Source organism: Notolabrus celidotus, chromosome 15, assembly GCF_009762535.1.
Source record: "Notolabrus celidotus isolate fNotCel1 chromosome 15, fNotCel1.pri, whole genome shotgun sequence".
NCBI lineage: Eukaryota > Metazoa > Chordata > Actinopteri > Labriformes > Labridae > Notolabrus > Notolabrus celidotus.
In genome coordinates, this window is record NC_048286.1 from 6,000,211 (window position 1) to 6,019,147 (window position 18,937).

The 18,937-nt window shown below is 41.0% G+C and overlaps 1 protein-coding gene across 4 annotated transcripts in view; it reads right to left on the reverse strand.

The window, feature by feature from the left end:
• pard3ab (par-3 family cell polarity regulator alpha, b) overlaps window positions 1-15,901 on the reverse strand; it is a 372,199-nt gene extending 356,298 nt beyond the window's left edge. For 3 of the 4 annotated variants that reach the window (XM_034702113.1, XM_034702112.1, XM_034702111.1), the window contains exon 1: window positions 15,494-15,901. In XM_034702113.1, coding sequence (XP_034558004.1) covers window positions 15,494-15,613 — 120 coding nt within the window. In that variant the 5' untranslated portion in view covers window positions 15,614-15,901. The remainder of the gene's footprint in view (window positions 1-15,493) is intronic. The other variant, XM_034702114.1, reaches the window with a different exon arrangement.
• Between the last annotated feature and the right edge of the window lie 3,036 nt (window positions 15,902-18,937).

The following is an 18,937-nucleotide window of genomic DNA, read 5'->3' on the forward strand; positions in this document are numbered from 1 at the left end:
TGCTAATGTGGGCTCTTCATCCACTCGCAGCATGTGGATTCAGCGTCCAAGCTAAGGCAGGACTTCCATCTCTTTAAGATGCTGCTGAGTTTCCATGGAGAGCATGTTTGGCGGCCTGAGTTTGCACTCCGTTTCTTGGCATCACAAAACCTCCAGGCTTCTTGTTTAGCTCTCGGCAATTAACAGCTGGGTGTGAACAACAGGCTCCGTTATGAGGGGGGAGGAAATACAATTTTTAGACTCTGGCAAAAACAATCTCGCAGGAATTTCAGAGGAAGAAAATAATAACAACATCTAAACAATGAGGCTGAAAAACAACAAGAGAGGGGAAATAAAAATCTGGGCCGCTGTCGAAGAAAAGGAGGAGGGAGGTTTCAGTATGAAGTCCTCACACTCCGTCACATGTCCAGCTGTATCAGAGCTGCACTGAGGGATACAGTATATCTGAGCCATGCTGCTGTTTGTTCAGTGTCCTGACATTCCTCAGAGACAATCCGCTCCCTGTGCTCCCTGCGCTCGGCGCTGCACACAGACAGTCCTTGACATTTCAGTCAGTGTCCGTCCGCTGGGTGGACAAGGGACACTCAGGCCTGTGAACAAGGCCGGTCTGCCTGCAGAAAACAAGTGCACATTCATTTTACATTTAAGTGACACTCTGGACTACAGCGACACACAATGAGTGGGCAGATAGACCAGACCAGACCAGACCAGTCATCTGGTAGACCAGATGGGGTGGTCAGGGATTTTACTCAAAGTCTCCTCAGTGGGCCTTTTTGTCGTTTTATGGCCACAATCCAGGCAATGCAGGAAAGAAGACTTGTGACCACCAAGTTACTACAAACTAGGGCTGGGCGATAAGTCCATAACGATAATTATCGCAATATAATTTTTCTCAATATAAATACGACAAATATTCCAGAAGAATTCAATATAAACAAACCTGTAACTTCACCCCCCCCAACCACTGACGCTAATGAGCCTTTAATGCTAGTTGCTAACCAACATTAGACAAAAAAAAAAAAGACTGCATTACATTATTTTCAATATCGCTCAGCTCTACTACAAACCAAATCACACATGCACTTAAAGATATCTTTGTAGTGGAATTTGGGAACAAACTAACATCACTGCAGAGCTCTGGAAATAACTGATTAGCCTCATTTCCCTTCAACATAAATGAGCTAATCCAGGGGTTTTATTTCTAACCAGCGTAACGATGCTCTCCCTTCTTCACCGTTGTATATTTTCTTAAGCTGTTGCTTTTTCCTAGACTTCAGAAGGGTATACTCATGAGATGCACATTGTGAGAAACCACAATCCTTTGAAAAATTGACACATTTATTGATGCAACTGCACAATTAGTTCAAGGATTATTTCATTTATCTTATTTTATTCTATTTTATTTTATTTCATTCTATTTTATGTGATCTTTATTCTATTTTATTTATATCTTATTTTATTCTTTCTTCTATTAATATCTATCTTTCTTACATACTGTTTATAAGAGCTCTGTTAAGCCTGAATTTCTCTCCCCGGGATAAATAAAGTATTTCTGATTCTGATTGAGTCTAGAAGTCTTCTTTTGAACAGCATGTCACCTCTAAGAAATCTATCTTTGTCTTAACTAACGTGCCTGCAATGTAAAACACACTAATATACCTGCACACTGGGCGTGTGTGTGCTGATTTAACCAGACAAGACAAAGCAGGTTCCAGATCTGCCGCCCAAAACAGTGTTGCTCCATGCAGGGACAGGAACTTCCCCTGCTGTGGGGTCAATAAAGGTTTATTTAGTCCTACTGTATCTCTTATCTGCACACCACTAAACAGTCATCACTCATATAAAAACTCTACTCAGCCTCCAGTAGACGCATTCAAATTCAGAATTTAACAACAAAACAGACGCTGGCATTGTGAACAAGGTCAGCTGTGCACGTCATAGGTTATTCATGAGGTCGAGGCTGACAATCACTTTCTTTTCTTCCTGAAACCGTCACATTGTTTAAGTATGATGAAGCAGAAATGATATGACCCAGACGACAAGGAACTAAAAGTGCCTCATTTCATGAAATTCTATTTCTGCAGGTTTACAAATACGCAACATAGGAGTTAGCAGAGTGGACAAAAAATAGGCCACCAGAAGGGATGTGCCGATCTCAATCTCAATCTCAACTGTTGAATCTGGGCATGTTTTAATTGATCGGTGATCGGAGAGCCAATCATATGGTGTGCAGCTCAACTCTCTTATCTCTTAGGCAACTAATATCTAGGCGAACACAAATGTCGAATAGGGACTAGGTATCGGCAAATATTCAATATAAAAAAATCGGATTGGGGGCCAAGAAAGCCCCAAAAGCATAAACACATTCATCCTGATCCAGTCATATGACATACACATATGCAAACAGCTTAAACCTGGTTTATACTTCTACAATGACTTTATGTTGTAGCAGCTGATGCGGACGTGAGCACTACATATTTGTGCGTCCATGTGTCCACGTCACACAGCAACACTCAGCCAAAATGCTCTGATAGTCGGGTTGTTTGTTTCCGGGCCTGCTAAATTTTCTGATTGCTTTTTTACAGCGACTCTGAGTGTATAATGTTAACTTAGAGGAAAGTAGATGTAAGGTGATTCCAGAATTGCTGAGAATGCAGGAAATACAATGATGTCAAGCAGACCAATCACAGGGCTTGTGGTCAGTGTTGTTTCGATGAATAGTTACATGTTGGAGGAGGTGCACGTCATGCTACACCAAGCGAGCCGGATGCGACCCTGGTGGTGAAGCTTTCAGCTGTGTGTTTGCCCCCTGGTGGCTGGCTGCAGTATAGGTCAAAAAATCCGTCTCCCCATTCATTTGGATGGGGGAGCAGTCAAACTTTAAAAAATAAATACACGTCGTACGAATGTTTCTCACATCCGTATGCTGTGGTGATATGTAGTTAGTATTTGACTGTTTAGTGTCCGATTCCTCTTTTTTGTTAGTTATTAGAGTTTAAAAAACGGGGTTTTACTTCAGGGTTTCCTTTGATTCACAGCCGCCGTGGAGTGAATCTTCAAAGGACACACAGCGTCTTGTGACGCTACGCTGTATGGCAGAGCTTATTACAGTGGCTTCACAGGCTCTGGATGCACAATGGCGGCGCCCAGGAGAGGGATTTTTTGGTTTCAGAACCGTACAACGGGAAGAGGCGGAGCTACGCTGTCCGTTTTTATTTACAGTCTATGTGCTACACATGTAGGCTTCTGTGAGGGAAAAGGGCTACGCACATAGTATAACCTGCACCTCCTATAGAGTAGGCTGAGGAGTAGGCTATGGAGAAGGCTATGGAGAAGGCTATGGAGTAGGCTATGGAGAAGGCTATGGAGAAGGCTATGGAGTAGGCTATGGAGAAGGTTTTGGAGAAGGTTTTGGAGAAGGCTATGGAGAAGGCTATGGAGAAGGTTTTGGAGAAGGCTATGGAGAAGGCTATGGAGTAGGCTATGGAGTAGGCTATGGAGAAGGGTATGGAGAAGGCTATGGAGTAGGCTATGGAGTAGGCTATGGAGAAGGCTATGGAGTAGGCTATGGAGTAGGCTATGGAGAAGGCTATGGAGAAGGCTATGGAGAAGGCTATGGAGTAGGCTATGGAGAAGGCTATGGAGAAGGCTATGGAGAAGGCTATGGAGAAGGCTATGGAGAAGGCTATGGAGTCGGCTATGGAGAAGGCTATGGAGAAGGCTATGGAGAAGGTTTTGGAGAAGGCTATGGAGTCAATTTGACAGAAGTATAAACCAGGATTTAGGTTGAGACCCATGACACACATCTGAATTATAAGAACTGCTCCTTTTACAAGACACTGCTAAGAACTAAGAACTGCTTTATATTTTAAAATGGATTTAAAGACAATATTTAAATGTGAAATAATGGAATTTTTAACGTGCAATTCATTGTGATTAAAAAAATCAAACATGACAGCCCTAATTTTAATGCAAAGTGTAGTAGTTTACACAAAGTCTGAGGCGATGTCAAAGCTTTTCTTTGTGCAAGTTAGTCTAAATGTTACCGCTCTCAGAATAGAGGGATTGAAAGGTTGAATGTTTTCCCCTCTTGTGCTGCAGATATTAAATATCCAGACGTCTGAGAGTCAGAAGGGAACATTGTTCCTCTGAGCCTCCACCTTGAGACAATGTCTGTGCTCAGTAACCTCCATGTTTATTATGGGAGAAAGTTGATGACTACCTGGTTATGCTTGGCCAGCTTAGTATAACTATCAGCTGAGACTATTTAAATGTTGCTGGGGCTCAAACCACAAAACTCTTGTGTCAATTCAACCTGAGCAGACTGAAAGAAAGCACAAAGGTGAATACAAGTCTGTGTTCTCAACACAAGTAATAACACTGTTCTGTAAGCAATCACTCAAATTACAGTACCAACTTCAATAACATAGACGCCACCTTCTCGGTTCATGCCAGGTGTTTTATAGTGTTTCTGAAAGTGAACACAGCAGAGCTTTATTTTGAAAATACTGAAGCTCGACTTCAGCGGGACTCACTTTTAACACCCATGTAATGAAATCTTGTTGAGGTCAAACCATTTTAAACTCACACTTGTTTTTCAGCCGCTGCAAAGACTGTTTTCTCCTGAAAGCTTTCTCAGCATACAACCCTGCCTCCCGTCTGGGAAGACACGCTAAGAATCTCTTTCATAAATAAACCATAGCATCCAGCAGAAAGGCCCGCTCCACAAAGATGGACAAAAAAACATCAGAGCACAGATCATGAAACTTTTCGATAAGCTTCCTGATCCCTTTTCCCTGCTCTAGTTTACATCCAGGCGCTTCCTCTGTTTATGGAAGAAAGTCCACAGCTGAAGCCAGAGGGGCTGGAAAGTGACTTGACCTGAAAACACCACCCCGTGAAGCATCAAAGAGCCTCAAGTGCTGGTGATAATTTTTAAAGAATCCATCACCCAAAATAGGCCGCTGTCGTTCGGCCTCTGGCTGACTTTGTTTCCCTGCAGGGCCTGCTGGGGGGAATATTCAGCGCCTTTTGCAGCCAGCTTTGGTGCACATGGTTTGGGTGCCAAAACTCGGCTGACTGGATCTATGCCAGGGTTCAAGTAATCTGTTTTCACAGCACTCTGTAAACCACATAATCTCACTGTGTCATTAAGTGTTATGATCTGGAGTCTTATTAACTGTGATTTGGTTGGGTAAACTCTTTCCCCTTTCAAAAAAACAAGAGTTCAGTTCCCATTGAACCGCATTCAAATTACCTTTACAGTTTCGTCTTGTGCTCATGTTCAATGAAAGGATCATTTACCAAAGCGTCTGTGTGGACAGTTTGGGATTAGCCTGATTTGACACCCAACAGATTTTACAGTAATCAGTCATCATGAACTGAAAGTTATATTTTTGGGAGATGGCAAAGAAGTCTAATACCAACAAGAAAAGGATTAATAAATAGTCTTAATAAATCAATAAGTAGTGTTCTTAGAGAATGATGATATACCCATAGACTGTATAAATAAATGGACGTAGTATACGTGACGTCACCCACCTTTTTCTAAAGCGCTGTTTTGAGGCCAATCGTCAGTGGGTGCCATATTGGAAATGCTGAACTCAACCCAACTTCTATTGAGCTAGTGTGAGGCAAAGAGGCCGGCTTGGAGCCTACTAGCCAACAGCTACAGTGTTCCCGCCTGTCAATCAAGTCAGCTGTGCCTCTCTTTGGAAGACTCGTAATCTAAATATCTTCAAAAAGGCTGTGTTGTGAAAAAATTCAGCCCCCGTACAATGTGTGCCGATTGATTTTTTTTTTTAAATTAGCCATCCTGACATAATTATGTTTTTGTACCAGGCAGTAAACATGTTTATTTCTGCTGTAAAAATTGCCTTTTTTTAATGGGTGTGTATGTGGATTTCGGATACTTCCAGAGCCAACCTCCAGTGGACACTCGAGGAACTGCAGTTTTTAACACTTCCTCATTGGTTTCAGTTCTCTTGGCCGGTGGTTGCTGCTTGCTCTCCACCAGCAGAGCGTGAGTCAGGCGCTGGAGGTTTAAGACTGGAGGTTGCTGCTGGTTTTGCTGCTCTGATTTGTCCATAATGAATGTGACAGACAGAACATTTGTCCAATCACCCTCTGACTTTTTATTTGGAAGGCTCTACCCTTCCCAAAATCCATGTAGGGGGCGTTGCCTTGTTGGATGTGAAATATATCCCATGCCATGTGTATGTGAAACCGTCTCGGGTGATTCAGGTTGGCGACATCAGTGACATCAAATTCCATTGCATACTTCTGAACTGACACAGCATCAGTTTTTTTTTACGGCTTTAACAGTAAACAGATATCAATGCACAGAGCTCTGGAACAATACTGAGCAACATGATTTTTACAGGCTGCAAAAACAAAAAACTAGAACATTTTAAATCTGCTCATTATTCCTTGCATGTCCCTTTATTTGCAAGCAAAGCAAAAACAGCATCAACAAAGTTACCAGGGGGGATTTCCTCTCGTTTCATCTAGGTTTACATCCAAACAGTGGTAATGTTATTCTGTGCATGCTCCTGTTTAATACAAGGCCTCTTATTCCAACATGTATGTGCTCCTCTGGTGAGTTTAGACCTGCTCTGTTCACGTGCAGGTGTAGACGGATGATGTCGTTGAAGTAAAGCAACCTGGTGCAGAGCTCTGACTGGCTTTCATTATTTCTCATTGAATGTAGAAACTTCAAAACACCATGGCCCTGTTAGCAGGAGCAGCAGTTCCATCTCATGTCAGGTTGTAAGCCCCAAATAAATTTACAGTTCACCTGTTTGATCCTCGTGTCACCATGCTGTACCCGCCGATGGGATTGGGGGGGGGGGTTCCTGCTTCCAAAACGGGCACACCGCAGGATTAAAAGCTTCACTGATGATCCCCGGGCCGCTGACTTTGCCCTTGACCAAACTACTGTGAAAAATGTCCTAAAACATGACCTGGCACAGCGTTTCATTTCCTAAAGGAGTCCGATGTAGAAGCACGGGAGTGAACTGGAGAGAATTAGCCCCGTGGAGCTCAGTATCAGGCCGCAGTGACGACACTCATGACAAAGAATGATTAGAAATGTTAATCCTACACTTCAAAAAATGTTGCAAATAACATTTATTTTGTAAAAGGACAACTTGAGTTATATAAAAATAATGATATTACATAAAGGGCTTTGAGCAACAGGAAAGATGATTGCAATCAGCAGCTCTGTTTTCCTCAGGACATGCGACTTGATGATGCTGCTGTTACTACGTTTCCCACACTGCCTCTTTGCTGTGCCGTGCATTTTTTATTTTATTTTATTTTTTTGTCACAACTCAATAATTTTGCTTCACCGTGAGGATATTTACACAAGTCTGCTGTCATCCCTCCGAGTGTTTGACATCACCGTGTTGATGTGATAATAAGAAAACGGCACTTTCAGTCGGTTGCCAGCGGGTTTTCCCAGGAGAACGGCGAACATGGCACTGAGTCATTAGCAGAGCAGCTGTTTGGGCCTGCTAATGCACAGAGAGAGAGAGGGAGAGAGAGAGGGAGGGAGAGAGGGAGAGAGAGAGAGAGAGCGAGAGAGAGAGATTGGAGGAGGCTGTAAAGTGCTGACTGCAGCGTTCTCAGACGCTGAGAAGACCGCAGCTCCTCTTTTCATTTACATTTTAAAGTTGAGCTCATGCTCTCACTCATAACAGTTTACAGTCCGAGCTAAAGTTCGGACTTAACAGCATTCCTTGATTTGAGGATGAAAGAAGGATGTGTGGAGGAGTGGATACAGCGTTCAGGAATAAACACCAACTCTGCACATTTGAAATGTTTTTGACAACTTGTCAGGAGTTGTTCATTAATCTGACTTCTATGTCCACTATATGTTTTATTTAGGAGCATGGAAGCAGCTTCCCTCTTTAGAAAGACTACACACACTGACACGGGTTGAGACTACTAAATGTAATACACCTGACATGGCAGAGCTGCAGACTTTGGGACCAGGACTGAATTTGTAATCCTCCAATACAGATATTTTAAATGCATGTTTTGACTTGACAAACCTGCATAAAAGTTCCTGGAACTTGTAAAATGTAAAAGACTGAAGAAGGGAGGATGAGGATGGAAACATTATAACATTTAAACCTAGGCTGGCAACCCTACTATATTTACAATGAAGCCGAGGAGTTGCTCAAAATTGCAGTTTCTCGAGTGTCTGCTTGAGGCTGGCTGCAGAAACTCTGGAAACCACATACACACCCATTCAAAAAAGAAGATCTTTACAGCAGAAATAAACCTGTTTACAGCCTGGTTCAACAAACGAGTGTAGTCTGAAGAGCTAATTTCTCCATCAGCACACACTGTACATGGGGTGAACTTTTTCATCACTGTATTTTCGAAGATATTAAACTTACAGGTTTTTGCCAAAATAGAGGACATGCCCGACCTGACTGACAGGCGGGCACCCTGTAGCTGTTGGCGAAAAAAGGCAAAAGCCCGCCTCTTTACCTCATACTAGCTCGGACGAAGTTAGGTTGAGTTTAATATCGCTCCCGCCGACAATTGGCTTCAAAACAGCTCTCAGGAACAGATGGGTGACGTCACGGATACTACGTCCATTAATGATACAGTCTTTGAGCAAAACCTATTTTGTAAAAGGCATTCTCTGCTGTCGAGGAGTCAACCACATAGCTTGACAGACAGCTATCATGTCAATACACAATTATTTCTGCACTACCTCAAGTGTCCACTTGGGGATGTCTCCAGAAATACCAGAAACCACATACACACCCATTCAAAAGAGACGATCTTTACAGCAGAAATAAACATGTGTACAGCCCGGTACAAAATCTAAGCTTAGTCTGAATAGGTCATTTCTTGACACACTGTACAAGGGGTGAATTTTTTCGTTACGTGTAAGATTCGATGATATTAAGACTACAAGTCTTCCAATGAGAGGCACAGCTGACTTGATTGACAGGCGGGAACACTGTAACTGTTGGCGTGGAGGCTCAAAGCCCGCCGCTTTACCTCACACTGGCTTGACAGAAGTTTTTTTTTTGTCTTTAGTTATATTTTTGGGCCTTTTTGCCTTTATTTTATAGGACAGCTGAAGAGAGACAGGAAATGTGGGGAGAAGACATGCAGAAAAGGGTCGACCGGCCGGGAATCGAACCGGCAACCCCAGCAACAAGGACTGTAGCCTCTGTACGTGGGGCTAGGCCACCAGCGCCCACAGAAGTTAGGTTTAGTTCAGCATTTCCAATATGGCTGCCGCCGATGATTGGCTTCAAAACAGCGCTTTACAAAGAGATTGGTGATGTCACAGATACTACATCCATTATTATACAGTCTATGCACAAAACCCTATTTATCTTTCATTCATTCATATGAAAGTCCACATATTTTATTTGGTAACTTCAGAACATAAATACACTTTTCTAAAAAAAAAAATGGCAAAAGTAGTCTGATGAAGTTTGACAGAAAAGAATCTGCTTTGAACTCATGAAAACAAACGGACACTACGGTGCTTCATTAACATTATACAGAGTTTAATATCATTTCCATACATACTGTAATGTCCCTTTTTTGTACAAAACTGGGCCAGCTTCAAAAGCAGGCTTTTACTTTGAAGAACACAGGGAACACGTTAATCCGTACGACTGTTACAGCAGCAGTTAACTCTCCCAGCATGCAGCGCTGCTCATCTCCAGGCATCGCTGCACACTAATTAATAACCGCACACTCATTAATAACGGTCTTTTGAGTAATGAATTGAGTAATATCTTGGGACATCAGGACCAGATTAAAAACAGGCTGACAGATTGGAGTCAGTCACCAACAGGACTCTTTAATGTGGATGGGTCACTGACCTCAATCCACACTGAGATGGGATATCTTTTAATTATTGTTGCTCATTTCAATCCAGCCTGTTAAAAATCAAAGTTAGGAACATGGAGATTAAACTTCAAGTCATTATTTCACAAACTACTCTTCACTGTTTCCTGTGGATTCATTCTGAGGGTGTTGAAATATTTGCAATGGCACTGAAACATCCTGAAGTTACAGAAAGTTGAATATAAGTAGAAATAAATAAATGCTTCCCTTCGTTTAATTTGAAACTTTGGTTTTTAAACCATTACACAGAAAGTTTGGAGACTTGCAGATAGGGCGGGGCGATAATTCCATAACGATAATTATCGTGATGTAATTTTTCTCAATATTAATAGAACAAAAGTTCCATAAAAATTCAATATAGATAAACATGTAATTTCACCCCCCAACCACTGGAAATGGAGGGGGCGCTAATGAGCCACCCAACATTTTACAGAAAGAGAAGACGGCATTGAACAGCCAATCATGTCACAGGGTGAGAGGTAGGCGGGGCTTAAAGATGTTTGGAGCGGAATGTAAACACAGCTGAAATAAGCGACAGTGACACTGAAGAAATCTCAAAACCTAGCAGCTCAAAGCAGAGTCGTTAGTCTGACACTGTGTAGAATCTGAGTTAACTATTAACTTCATACACTTCATTAAATAAACTTTCAGGATGTTGGTAGATGAAGAGCACAGACACAACTTCTGCTGTGAACACGTTTAATGTCCACTGCGACCTTAGGACAACTGAACACTGAATGATCGTGATGCATTCACTGCACTGTGGGAAACAACATCACTCTGCCCGTAAACCTTAGTCACCTTAAAGGGGATTGCACAACTCAAAACGATACTCTATAAACTGATACACAGAACACAATTTGATAAATCTTTGTTGTAAATTTAAATCAAATTACGCAAATAAACTCGACTGATGTGAAATATTTTATTGCGATAACATCTTTTTCAATATCGCCCAGCTCTACTTGCAGATGTTTTCATTGCACCATTTGGCATTTCAAATGGAAACCCCAGTAATGGAAAGCATATTGAAAGATTAAAGTGAAAATAGAAAACAATTTTTAACCAACAGCGGTCAATGGATGCCACGCTTTTAAGCAAGTAAAGCCTCAATTCCACCTACATGTCAGAAGAAATCCATTTACATAACCAGAACAATGGCAGACACCTTCTCCCTTTGTCTACAACAAGTTAAATTCTCATCATATCCGTCTGCTCCCTCGGTCAAGTGTGTACACAATAGCCTCGACTTCATTGGAGGAAGCTCCAGATGTGTAAAGCTGTGAATGGAAATGTACCATGTGGCAGTACGGCCACAAACCCTGACACCTGATCTTACCCCGGAGGCTTCGGACTGTTAGGAAAAGTCAAAAAAAGAGAGAAATCTCACAGTCTGTCATTCTCGCCAGTGCTTATGTCACTCCAGGATTTGGAGCATTAAACCACCAGACGGTTTTCCAGTCAAGGGTGTCATTCTAAGCGCTCGCCACACTTAGTTAAATGGCCGAAGATTAGCGAGGATCTACCCTATGATCTGTGGCAGGAAAAAGAGCGCTGGAGGATCAACGGACGCTTTTTGACTTCTCAAGATGTTCAGAGCTGGCAAAAAACGGGTCCCGCTCTCCAGTCCAGTGAGATTTCTGTTATACAAACACCATCTGAACACTCATCCTGCTGTCCTATCTTTCTAATTCCAAAGTTATGAGATGGCTTAAGGACCTCAGAAGTTTCTCTTTTTTCTTTCCTGGAGGAAGCATTCCTCTCTAATGACAGGGGAAGTAACAAGACGGTCCATACAGACACTGAAGCAGGAAAACCATCCTAAATTTGGGCCTCTTATTAAGGCGGGCTGACCCAGAAAGCTGTGATCTTAAACACAACATGTGTGACAGATAGACTTTCAGAGAGACATGCCCAACCTCGGTCAGATTAAAAGTAGGCAGGGTGGGACGAGAGGAGAGCAATAAACAGCTCTGGGTGATAAAATGAGAGGGGTGTTGTTTTTTGAGGCGGTTTGTTGTGTCGTGGGTGTGAGGAGGAGTCAGTTTGTAAAGAGTTCTGAGTTCTTAATGTTAGGGTTTAGTATTTTAGATCAAAGCTGGGAGAGAATTAGAACTACATGAGTGTCAGCACATTTGACAGCAGCACAGTTGGGCGCTTTCCTAAACTGCAACCTCAAAAAAAGGTGACCAAGCTAACACTGAGCCCCTCAATCTAGAAATAATAACGTTGTCATGGTCACTTGTCCTGCCTGCTGTCCCCTCTTTTCACCCGTTCTCTGTGCGTGTTCTGTTGTTGAAAAGTGCCGATCAAGTGAGGACTTACGTTTATGTTCAAAGGAAGTCAAATTGATGACAAAACCGATGACGTACAGGGTTTTGAGATTAAGGTTATTGGTCAAATTTGCGGGAAAGTTGCGCTGATTGTAAAAAAATTGCAAGGCCGCGAAAAAATCGCGCTGATTGGTTGAATTTGCGTTGATAGTTGCGATCGTGAAATTGCAACTTCCTGGAGGGACTGCTTATTTGTTCATTATGAATACACAGTTAAGCAAACTCGTAATGCTCATTAAATTTGAGTCTTCAGCTGAAAATTGTGTTCAGTGATGACCAGAACAGCTACAATCTGATAGTTGAGATCGAGATCGGGACATCCCTAATTACAACAGAGATCAACTTGGGAAACATAACGTCTTACACACACTTAATCAAACAGCATCTACATGGAATTCACTGGAAAGAAAAAAGAAAACTACACCGTCCAACGCTAAACTAGTGAAGACAAACAAGGTTCCGATTTAAGCGTGAAACGTAAAATCCTGATATGCATGAAGTCAAAGACGAGCTTGTGTCGTTTCTGGAGCTTGTAGTTCAGCTGGGTTCGCTCTACCTGCCTCTCCAACTACGCTGAGATATTCCCTGCACTCCTCTGTCTTGCTCACACTGAATAATTCAAGGGAGAGGAGGATACAGGATGACTTCTAGGTCACTATCATTACAACAAAAAGAGACAAAGTGAGCACACGTGAGGCCAAAGCATTCACTATTCAACTAAACTTGCTGCTTTAATATTTCTCCTTCCATCCAAAGCTGGACAATAAACTAAATGAGTCCATCACTGACCTAAATTATTTCTTTTGCTGCTAAAAAAAAAAGTCTGAATCTGAAATGCGGAGATGAATTATGTATGATGGAGTGGCTGTGGGCCAAATTTAAGTCGAAGCAGGATTTCTAGGATTTAGGTTAAGATATAATCAAAGAATTTGTTTGTGTATGTTTCATCTTATCTGATCTGGCTGGAGGAACCGTGCACACACATAAAGCAGCTATAGTTCAAAGGTTATCTGCTGCTACCCCAACATCATGCTACAAGTTTTCCTTTGGTTGACTTTTATCTCCATGATTTATGAGGCAGGTCCATGCCTCCAGCAGTCAGCTGGAGCCTGGCACTCGTTGCAGTTTCCCTCCCTCTCCTGCAGGGCCTGGTGCCTGCTCTGCTCTGCTGCCAAATGTCTGCTTACAGTCCAAGATGCATCATAACACATCAGAATGCGTGCTTGGTGCATTTTGAAGCCTGGTTTATTCACGACAGCTCTTAAAACGTGTCTTTACCTCCAAGTGCAGCCACTCTGAGCCCACCAGAAGACAGAACATAACGCTCTTTTGAAATAGTGCATGATAAAACTTTGATAACATAGTGAGTAGGGTTGCAAAGGGGTGGATAATTTCTGGTAAATTTCCATGGGAAGTTAAGCTGGGGAATTTTGGAAATATTCCAAATTGGAAACTGTCCGTGGGAATTATGGGAATTAATGGGAATTGAGGGTAATTTAATGGAAAGGTATTATACCGAAGTATTAATATGTGTTTTGTTATAAGCAGACATCCATCCAAAACAATGCAATTAAAACAGATTTATTTGTAAGTAGAAATGTATCAATATGTGTGTTCAATATTTTATTGAACAATGAGGTCTTTCATTGAAGATCAAAAACATGAATGCCAAAAAACGACCCGCCAGATGTTCCAATCCAGCCCTTGGAACAACTTTGCAAAGTGAAAAAAAATTACAGAGATAACATTAACTGCATTTTTTAAATAACAGTAACTACTATTTCAAATTTGTCTTCTGGGGGTCACATAAATCATAGTGCTGACGGAGCGCACCTGAACGCCGCTTTTATTCTGAGACTTTTTTTCTCAAAGTGAGAAAATAGATGACTTGCTGTTTGCATAATCCGGTTGTGATTCATGCAGACTTTTTAGAGCACTATAAGATGATCCACTAACTACTAACACTAGCACTACACCCCTGCATACAACACTGTTCAGCAAGCAAACTGTTCATGCTGGAGCTGAGGGGTCCAAAATAATCAGCTTTACCTTCTTCATTCTTATAATCTATCTGTTCTTTTGCAGTAAACATTACACTCTGTGTCAGGTGAATGGGTAACCTGTGTGTTTGGTGTGTTCACAGCAGGTTTCAGGGCTTAAAGAGTCAAATATTTGAAACTATGAGACTCATCATGGTGGAAAACACAACAGCTGTTTTTGTAGAAAGATAGTATAGAAAGGTGAACATTTTCAGAATGTACTGAAACAAAAGGGAAACATTTAGAGTTGTCATTATTTACAGGTTATTATGTTTGATTGATTGATTGATTTTACTGGTCCGGCCCACTTCAGATCAACTTGGGCTGTATGTGGCCCCTGAACTGATATGAGTTTGACACCCCTGAGTTAAATATTACTCATCCCCCCCCACCCAACCCATTCAAAAATTAACAAAAATACAATCCCAACAAAGTCCCATTCAAAATGTTAAATGAAAAGAGCCCCTCTCCCTCCAAAAAAGTCCCATTCAACATGCAAATAAAAAAGCATTTTCCCCTCAAGCTTCTCAAGCCTAGCCTCTGCATGTTTGCTCAACCCTTCCTAAGTTCCCTATTAAGAGCCAACCTTCAATTGAGTAAATTCCTGGTTTATTCCCATGGAAAGTTTCCAACTTCACGGAATTTTGCAACCCTAATAGTGAACACTTAGCTTGCAGGACTTTAATGCAGTTAAATGCATGTATATATGCTCTGGAACCTGAACGCCTCACAGTGCAATCCTACTTCTGCAGCCTGATGGCTAACTTGCTAGTCAGCTAATCTCTCCTGGCAACTTTCAAAGGCATGATCTAAAGTCTCAGAGCTGGATATTTCAGCCTGCACGCCAGATGAGTGGGTAACACCTCTTCTCATGAGGTGAAGCTGTTTCAAATAACGGGAGCGTTAGTCCGGCTCCACAGTTCCAACCCTAGAGGAAGAAGTTTTGTGGGTTTACAAACACAAGAACCACAATGGCGGTGCGCTTTTCTTTGAAAGCAGCAGCAGCACACACGGCGCACAACACGCGTGTGCAGCCCAGGAGTGTTCAATTACAACACATGTGATGCAAAGAGAGCAAAAAGCAGCTGCAGCCATAAGAACGCTTTCCCTCCTCAATGCATTTGATTCCAGTTTGCGCCATATTGAGTGCGCCCGCTGCAGAGCCCCCAGGACGTCGCAACATTGTTTCCAGGAAAACAAAAGCAGCAAGAAAACAAAGTATCCGCCACTCACCTTCGCTATAGCTTTCTTATATCTCATGACAGCCTGCTGGATGAGACTGTGGACTTTAATATTTCCATCCCCGCACGGCACCACCACCCGGGTCCTGCCAAAACACACCGTGACTTTCATGGTTTAGTATCCGAGATGTTGCCCAGATTCGGAGTGGAACACCGAGCAGAGGAGGAGTGGGAATCCGTGTCCAAATGAAAGAGGAGCATGGAGTTTTTGGTGGTTCTGGCTCCGCGGTTGTCCCGGTATTCCTCCACAGAAGCGGGGACTAGAAGTCTTTCCGCTTCTCCCCGCCGGACGACATTGTTTTCTGTGTTTTCAGACCACCTGTTTAGCTTCTCTCTCTCTCTCCCTCCTTCGCTCTCTCTATCCCAATCCCTGTCCCTGTGCTCAGCTAATGCTCGGTCACATGCTGCGTTCAGGGGTCTTAAAGAGGGTTGGAATCCAGAGATCCAACGTTATAACGTGGATGAGGACGGGCTACGGAAATCCTGAATAATATTCTTTTGAGCACATTTTCAGGATGACCAGTGGAGATAGAAAAATACGTTTAAAATGTTAATAGACTTGGTACCAGGACAGAGCCCAAATGTCTCTGTTAATTTTTATTAATCAATCAATCAATCAGACTTTATTTATAAAGCACTTTTCATACAATGACATTGTAACACAAAAAATAACTTCAAATAGAATCAATTAAGAAAAAGATCCCAGCCCCAGCCCCGACCCCAAACCCACCCCACAATCCTAAGGTTAAGAACGCAATATGCAACAATAATAATAAAAACAATAAAAACAAATAAATAAATGAATAAAAAAGAAATGGCTGAACGAACTGAGGAAACGCTCTCATGATATCTTAATGAGGAAACACTGGAGGTAAAATAAGATGTTAAAACTCAACTCAGGAATTTAAAATCACCAAAATAAAATACATTTCTAAGATAATAAAACACAAAAATATTAAACCATTAAAAGAACTTAAGATGCAAGACTTAAAATAAATAAATAAGTACATAAATAAATAAAGTAGAATAAAGGTGACTAAATTTGAAATAGATAATAAATAAATAGAACTATTAAGAATACAAATAAAACTTAGTTAAAAGCAAGACTAAAAAGGTCGGTCTTGAGTTTGCCTTTAAAAATATTGATGCTCTGAGCAGCCCTCAGATCCTCAGCCAGGGTGTTCCACAGGCGTGGGCCGTGATAATAAAAAGCTGCCTTAGTTTTTACGTTTGGTACAATTAAAAGTCCACTACCTGAAGACCTGAGGGCTCTCACTGGCTCATATGATACAAGCAATGTATGTAATATTATGTAATATTTCCAGTATTTTTTTCTTGTAGGCTATTTATCTGATCTTTTTAACTTGACCTTATGTTTAACTTGTCTTTCTACTGTTACTTATTTCATAAATTTTACTGTATTAATTTTATTTTATTTTTAAGTCATTTATTTATAATAAGGCCTTTTTTTATTTTACTATTACTGTAGTGTTCTGTCTCTGTTATTTTGTGAAGCACTTTGGGCTTCATGTTTGTATGTATGAAAGGTGCTATATAAATAATTTGAGTTGAGTTGATAAAACCACATTTAAAATTGATTTCCGCTTCAGATCTTTTTTTCTTTTTCTTTTTTATTAACATAAGTTATGTTTTGAATGCCCTTTGACATTTAAAGCTCCTGTTGGGAGGAATGGTGTAAAAAACGTTACTTTTTTTCTGCTGGATTTGGAGAAAAGGTCATAATACCCATCAGTACTCATCGGTAAGTGAAGTAATTTGAGACTATTGCGAAATCTCTGCGTTTTCCAATGCCTTTATATCAAGCAATGTTATTATTCCCCTCGTTCCCGTTATGACGGACCAATCAGAGCTAATCTCCAATCCTCTGTCCTGATTGGTTAAGGGGCAGCCCCTGCTACGTCCTCTGATTGGTTATGAGTCCGGCACTATCATGACTGCGCACGCCAATCTGTGTTGGGGGGCTAAGAGGAAATCTGGTTGGGAGGGATGGTGTTGATATTGGAAGTCCCTCTCTCTGACAGATGTTTACTCTGACTACCAACAGCAGCTTTAACTATCATCATTATTCATTATTTATTATGAATCCTCAGTAATTCCCATTAAAAGATCAAATTATTAAATGGTTTATTGTCAGATTTATACATTTTCTATATTTCTTTTATTTGTATGATTTTTTAAATTTACATTTAACATACACATGTACACCAAAACAAACAAACAAACAATACAACACAACAGAGGGGGCAATTAAATTAAAAATCAAACAAACAAACAGAACAAAAAAAGACTTATTTAGACATTAACTCACTCATCCAACAGACAAGCTCGACCTCCATCATTTCATAATTCTTCTTCTTTAATGAAATGTTAGCTGATAAATCAAAATAGAAATAACATAAAATCTTTGTTTACAAGTTAAATTTTACACCACTCAAGAGTACATCCTAGTTATGCTATTTTATTTTTAAATTCATCATCACCTCGGTCCCCAATAAATAAGGACGGCAGTAAAAGGAAATTCCAAATAAATATATTTTTTAAATGAGTTCAGTGCATGTAATACTTAACCCCATATGTTTTCAAAATGAAATATAATTGATATTTCAAAGACTCATGGCCCTCTGAAGTTCAGTTCACTGATCTCTTTGGTGACCAAAATCAACTATAGAAGTTTAACTTCACATCATGAACCAATGCTCTCTTTCATTCTAAGAAGAAGCAGATAAAGTGTGAAACAAAACAGAGATTTTAATGTTCTTGCAGCCTTCATTTTTCAGGAAGAATCAGCAAATTATAGATATTTGTGTCCCAAAGTATTTAAACTATATTGTAAGTGCTACTACATCATCTGTATCCAGTGCTCAGCCAAGTGTTGAATCCAGAAGAGCCATGCAGGGCCCCACAACTTCATTACTGCATGCCTTCAAATATTTCTCCAGGCCTATGTCAGTCATGAGCCTTTAGACTCAACCTAGCTTCTCTCCCCAAAATACCACCCCTGGTTGAATCAAAGGGCTACAGAAGGTGCAGAGAAATTTAAAGGTGCAGTGTGTACAAATGGGAATATTTAGGGTTATGTAGATGCCAGATTCTGGATTTAAACGCTCCCTTGCAACCGTGGCCTTTGAGGACAAGAAGCTGCTGTGATGCATGATAAGTATGATCCTCTATTTGTTACGTTTTACTCCTTCTTCTTCCTTTTCTTCTTCTCCACCTTTTTTGTCTGCCAACCTGTGCAAGACAGAGGCCTTCATGCAATCGGACCTACTCCTTATTTAGATATAAAAGGCTCATTCTAAAACAAAACAAATGAGAATATTCAGGTGATTACACACTTATTTAAACATGCTTATGAATATTATATTCCACAAAGTTTACAAATTCTGATCTGTTAAATGCTGCTCAATCAGAATCA